The 6,359-nt window shown below is 36.7% G+C and overlaps 3 protein-coding genes across 4 annotated transcripts; 1 reads left to right on the forward strand and 2 right to left on the reverse strand.

Annotated features, from left to right (window-relative positions):
- Positions 1–32: 32 nt before the first annotated feature.
- LOC139824858 (probable peptidoglycan muropeptide transporter SLC46) lies at positions 33–3,707 on the forward strand. Its single transcript, XM_071797415.1, has 7 exons — positions 33–301; positions 442–633; positions 691–951; positions 1,259–1,608; positions 1,755–2,031; positions 2,115–2,297; positions 2,414–3,707. Exons 2-7 carry the CDS (start codon positions 549–551, stop codon positions 2,650–2,652), a joined length of 1,395 nt encoding a protein of 464 aa, XP_071653516.1. The 5' UTR covers positions 33–301; positions 442–548; the 3' UTR covers positions 2,653–3,707.
- Positions 3,696–4,910, reverse strand: Sptr (Sepiapterin reductase). 2 transcript variants are annotated; one of them, XM_071797417.1, is made up of 3 exons: positions 4,676–4,910; positions 4,283–4,338; positions 3,696–4,196 (listed from the first exon to the last, which is right to left on the reverse strand). In XM_071797417.1, the coding sequence occupies exons 1-3, from the start codon at positions 4,908–4,910 to the stop codon at positions 3,954–3,956; spliced, it is 534 nt and encodes a 177-aa protein (XP_071653518.1). In that variant the 3' UTR covers positions 3,696–3,953. The 2 variants fall into 2 exon arrangements, with proteins under 2 accessions (XP_071653518.1, XP_071653517.1); XM_071797416.1 differs by having other exon boundaries at positions 4,283–4,593.
- Positions 4,751–5,835, reverse strand: LOC139824860 (uncharacterized). Its single transcript, XM_071797418.1, has 4 exons — positions 5,688–5,835; positions 5,458–5,624; positions 5,206–5,384; positions 4,751–5,082 (listed from the first exon to the last, which is right to left on the reverse strand). The coding sequence occupies exons 2-4, from the start codon at positions 5,621–5,623 to the stop codon at positions 4,939–4,941; spliced, it is 489 nt and encodes a 162-aa protein (XP_071653519.1). The 5' UTR covers position 5,624; positions 5,688–5,835; the 3' UTR covers positions 4,751–4,938.
- Positions 5,836–6,359: the final 524 nt, after the last annotated feature.

Here is a 6,359-nt window from a genome sequence, read left to right on the forward strand (position 1 = left end):
CGAAAAATGCCGGGATGGCCTCTCTTCAGTTTCTCTCTGGTATTGTCAACTCACGAATCAGCTGATTGACTGGACCTGTCAAACGCGCTCTTTCTTTCTCATGTTCCACGAAAAAAAATGTTGCGTCATTGTTTACCGCAAATTTGAGAAAATTGCAGCGCGAATCATGTTTTGTGTGTCACTCGTGTGCAAATTCGAAAACGTATCGTCGTTCGATCGCAATTATATTTCGCGGCCAACGTGATTACGTCAGGGGAACGAGAAAATATGCTGACATGTATTCACTCACACAGCCGCACACGTGAGTATACGTATGTGTATGTATACAAACAATTTTCCAGCAAACTAAGGAATGATACTCGAGGATACTCATACGAAAGACATTAGTGAGCATATCGCAGTTGCTTATCTACAGTTCCTAATTATTTTCATTAAACAAAGCGACTTTCAAGTGTCAATGAATGCTCTTGCGGACCGTATTATCAAGCATTCGTTACCGCGTTACCGCATAGAGAGTGTTCGGTTTTTGATGAATATTACGGAAGATAATGGACCGAACTATCCCAGAATGGAGACGTTATTTACTCGTGCAGCCGCCTATAGTACTGCTACTACTCGCCTTGTCGATGTCAGGTAATAAATCAATCTCTTGTCTTAGTACAACGGCTATATGCGTGCATTTTTTTGCAGGTACTATCTTGACAGATCTGATAGTGTATCGTACGTGCACCACAACGTTGAAAATAAACAAAACGGAGTGCCTGATACTCTATAACAATAGCAGCAGCCAGGAGGCACTCAGAATCAATTCCATGGTTCAACCATACGCAAGTTTAATTGTGATGGGTAAATCCTTTCTGGACAGTATTTCTCCGTCAATCCTGTCGTTATTTCTAGGACCATGGAGTGATAAGTACGGAAGGAAACCTGTTCTGCTTTTAGGATATATAAGTAATCACATTTTTATGACGAGTATTATTGTAGAGCTCAAGAGCTGTAGAAGAAGCTTCATTGCTTCTAGAAATATTCTTATATTGAATTACAATAATTGATTGTTACTATAGAGATAGACAATATTAACACAGAATATAATGCAAATAAAAAATTTTACAAATCGCGTATTATTATTACGATCAATTCGTGATGTTTTTTAGGAAACGCAATGTAGCTGCTTTCATAAAGTTTTCGTAATTTATTACGTTCGGCAGAGAGAGAGAAAGAGAAAGAGTCGATATTTATTTAACGTACATTTCTTTAGGTACATCTTTGAATTATCTCCTGCTCTCTGTAATGGCTAATTGGGACGTTGTACCTTGGTATTTCCTGATAGCCGATATTCCTACTGCTCTCTTGGGTGGCATAAGCGTATTGATGTTAGCGTCAATGTGTTACATCACTGATATGACGGACGATAACGAGCGGGCATGGCATTTAGCCTGGTTAGATGCATGGGTCTCTCTCGGTGTCCTAATCGGACTGCTTTCTGGTCCAGTGATATTGGATGCGTACGGCTACACCGCTGTATTCAGTGTTGCGACTATGCTCTGCACTCTGGCAACGTTGTACATATTATTTTTTGTTCCAGAAACTGTACAGAGTCAAACTTCTGTAGGTGTTTCAAAGAATTCATAAAGTCATTTTTTGCAGAAGTAGCTTAGTCGCACAATGTAGCTTAGAGACTAACAATAAGATGAAATAATGAACATCGTTTCAAATGAATTACGAGTAATCGTTGCTTTTATCTGTCTTTACAGGGTATCCGCAAGGTATTTGACTGTACGTTAGTAAAGGATCTTATTAATGCGTGTGTCAAGAAGAGAGATGGATTCAATAGGTCGTTAGTCTGGAGTTGCATAGCTTGTCTTACGTTTCTCTTGATTGTTTTTGAAGGTAATCTCGCTATTGGGTATCTGTTTGCAAGCGCGCGGCTTGGTTGGACCGTAGAAAAGTACTCCACTTATGTAGCTATGGATGTTGTGGTGGGAGGACTCGGCATGATATCTGGTATTAGATTAATGCGGAAATACGCAGGTATTGTTTTGGTGATATCGAAAAACATACTTCGTTATTTGTTGCAATAATTTCTCGTGAACTTAGATACTTGTATGATTTAGGATTTCCAGAGGCTGTAGTTGCCATAGTATCTGTTACATCGTCGTTTGGTAGTGCCTTGGTACGTGCCTTTACATGGCAGTCTTGGCATATGTATTTATCAATGGTTCTAGGAATGTTTGGTAACATATCCCGACCGATGATACGTGCTATATTATCCAAGGTGGTGCCTACGCAAGACACAGGTAAACCTCGTCTTTTGATTTTAATAAATAATTGTAAAAAAAAAGTGAAAATTTAGAATCGTGCCAGAAATGAAATACTCTTAAATGTGTATTTTAAAGTGTACTTATTTCAACAGGGAAGGTTTTCGCTTTAGCTATGTCTCTAGAGACACTGTTACCATTTGCGGCAGCTTCTCTGTATACTTTTCTCTACGCCCACTACATGCCACCTTTATATCCTCTACCAGTGTGGTTTTTATCAGCACTATTCTATGTCATAACTATTGTAATACTGATATATATGCAGATACAAATGGTAAGAAGTATTACAGTGCCTTTTACTCCTTTGGCGGAAGATAATGACTCAATTCATTAATATCTTATCGAGGAAAAACAAGTACAAAATATATTCACAAGATAAACCAAGTGATAAACCAAATACGAAAATCTATCCTCATACGCGTTTTTTTAAATAACATAAAGCGTGTATTCTTTATATATATTTGTAGATTTTATAATATAAAATTTTTTATAATATACATGCTGTGAATAAAAAAAGTCAGTCCTTAAAATGTTTCAATTAATTATTATTACGAATAATCTTTAATTAATAGCTTTATATTTTTATATATAATGTAATGCTCACATAATATATATAATCTATTTTTATGATTAGGAAAAAATATTGTTAAATTATATTTATAGTACGAGAGAATAAATGTTTATATACCTTATGTATATATATATATATATATATATATATATATATATATATATATATCGGGTGATTCATAAGTATATGTAAATACTTTGTGGGTGTAATGTAGAGATAAAAATAAGACTAAAATGTTATTACAACTTTTTCTGCTATTGCTTTATTTCAGAGCTGTGTATCAAAGAACGGATAACAAACTCAACACAAACTAAAAGTCATTTCTTCTAGAGTTCACAGATTAGTACAGTTTTCATAATACGTTTTTTAAAGTGATTTCCCTGAACTCTAAGACAGAGACTTGCTCGTCGCCTTAGTGATCTCTGAATGTCACAGAATCTGTTCAAACTCATTTTGAACAGGATTAAAAGTTAAAGAGACGTGGTGTAGGATGTGGTGTAATCAACTGTAGTGAGGTGTAGAAATAACAAACATCTACTATGTTGAAGAACATGACACGTCCTAAGGCTCGTAAGTACTGCCTTCATGTTGTTTATGCCTAGCAAGGTATTATGTATTACATCATAACTCTGAAATTAAGGAGTTTCAGAAAAAGTTGTATAGAACATTTTTACCTCTTAGGTCTTATTTTTACCTCTACATTACATCCATAAATCCACAAAGTATTTACATGTACTTATAAATCACTCTGTATAGGTAAAAAAAAAATAATTTCATGTGTGATTAAAAAAAATAAAATTGTACAATTCCTTTATAAATATTGTTATTTTAATATTACCAACTTATCCATTCAAGGGAGAATTTTAAAAAATTATAAATTAATTATAAAATCATTTATAAAGAGAATTATCTATGTTTATATTATTTCGTAGATTATTATACGTCACATCTTTAAGGAGCAAAATTATATAGAGCAAAATTATTTTCAATATAAAAGAATAAATTTATTCGCTGAGGCGAATTTTATGCTTTACTTTCTCTCTATAAACATAATTATTTTTGCTTCACAAGTTATCGTAATAATCCACATGATCGGCTGCATTGTATTTACGTTCTTTCAAGATTTGCACAAGACGATTAACAGTCTGTTCTGTAGTCAACACGGTTTTCTTTTGTCGCATCTCAATATACATCTTTTTAGCTTCGGGATCGGCGATAGTTTCGCATACCGTTGTGAACATATCCGTGTCGACAGGTCCCGGTGAGTAACTTAACACATTAGCATCAGGATTTTCTAATGCAAAAACCTGTACGAAGAAAAAAGCATATTAATAATTGGAAAAATATATATTCGTGATTACGTGGTAATTAAAAAACACGCACACATACACACCTTAAAGTACATTTCTCTTGCTGCTTTCACTGAGGAATATTGACCACTGCCAATGCCTGCTTGAATAGCGTATAAAGATGTAATATTGATAACCGTCTTCTTAATGGTTTTATTATCAAATGTATTCATGACCACCGCATTTAATATGGCAGGTATGAACATGTTTAGATGATAAAGTTCTCTCCAGCTGTTCACATCCATCATATCGTTTACAGATTTAGAGAGATCGCCCAAAGAGCCTACATTATGTACCAGGACTACTCGATCAAATGCGTCGGAAGTAGTTTCTTTCAAAGCTTCCGATAAGAATTCTAGGATATTTTAAATTTTTCGTGAAAAGCGATTGTGTGAAAAATGATTAATATGCTCGATCTTGTAAGAACTTCGATTTACCTTGAAACTCGACATCAGTTGATTTACTTAAGTCTGTACTAGAGGTGTAAACTTCCACTTTGGAAGGTATATTACTTGCAACTTTTCGCAATGCATCCTTATTCCTCGCTAATAAAAGCACACGTGAGCCTTCCTCCAGTAGCGAGCCAAATGTTATTGCTATTTGCCTACCGATACCACGACTCGCACCAGTGACCAAAAGAAAAACTTTACCCGACAATGCTTCAACTGACATGGCGTATTACGTTGCAACTTTACGAAAACTAGTTATTATGCTCTGCTTTGAGCTCTGTTGACGGCTGGCTCGTTTGCAATTCCTCTGTAATATCTCCTTCTCGCTCAGCCTGTATGGTTGCTTGAAGTACGTCTGCCTTCAGGAGATGAACTACTTCACTGGCCGTCAAGGCCTAAACAAGTCAAATGAGTTTACAAATGAGATTTTCTTCGCAAAATGATTTTATTGGTTATTTTGAAAGATTCAAGTTGCAAACAAATGTAATGAGATAGTTTATTATTATCCAGATGCTCACCTGCAGATGAGGGGCTATGTGACGTATCAGAGGATTTGACGCCAACTCAGCTTCTTCCTCAGACTGGGGATTGTTTCCAGAGGTGATTAAACGTGCAATGCAATCCTCCTTTGCTACTGATAGCGACGTTACAAGGTCCTTTTTTGTGGTACCTCCCTGAAGCACTTTCAACCTAGAGTCTGTCATTGGAAAAGAATTAGAAACCGTGATAAAATACCGAAAGTGAATCATCTTACACAGCTGGCATCTTACATAGCTTTTGTAGATACTGCTCCGAATCGGACAGCCGACGGTGAGTACGGTGACTGATTTTCGCGTCCAAGAAAGAATCTTCAAAACGATCATTAGGCGAGTCGTCGTTGTCGACCGTCGTTTCCGCAAGCGTTCCGCGCCAAGGATCGCTGACGTTCGTTTTCATTCTAAATCAAGCTTCAAGTTGTTATCTACGACCTTTTTTTATCATTTCACCACGTCATGCATACTTTCACTTTTTTCCCCTGCTAATCACACATACGCGACGAGATTGCGTCGTATCAGAGAGAAACCTGAGAGCGGCCATCCCGCTTCGAGGGACGCCTGTCCTAATCTGCCCTCTGAGAAAGTGGACGTCAACTACGGCGTTACGCTCGGTAACGATCAGAGAGAACTCGGGTAACGATACATGGGTTCGTATCCGTGCTATGGTTCGTGTCCGAACTACTCAGATGGAGGGGATGTGGTGGTCGCGCAAGCCCCTCCTCTGTCAGTGTACGCTCGGCACTCGGCAAGCTTCGCGCGGGGAGAGAAGGGCAGACATACGATCTGCTGTTTCCTTCTCTCTTGAGAGGCCACGCATTTCGGGTATCGCCTCTCGTGTCTCGACGAGTGCCGAGTCTCGAGTTGGCAAATCGACGATGCGCTATGTTACATTTATGTTTATATTTACGAGTTTTAATTGTTATATTTATAAATAGTGCAATTATATTTACAAAAAAATTGCAAATTAATAAATAAAATTTATTATACATAAAATCGCGTATGATCATGTACTTCCGTAGTTTTTGTACCGTTAAAATTAAACATAAAATTAATTAATTAAATAAATATTTATAAACATAAAAACTAAAATTCGTAAATGTAATGTATAGAAATTCCAGTAGATAGGCTACGCCGGT

This window comes from Temnothorax longispinosus, unplaced genomic scaffold (genome assembly GCF_030848805.1).
Source record: "Temnothorax longispinosus isolate EJ_2023e unplaced genomic scaffold, Tlon_JGU_v1 HiC_scaffold_610, whole genome shotgun sequence".
Classification (NCBI taxonomy): Eukaryota; Metazoa; Arthropoda; class Insecta; order Hymenoptera; family Formicidae; genus Temnothorax; species Temnothorax longispinosus.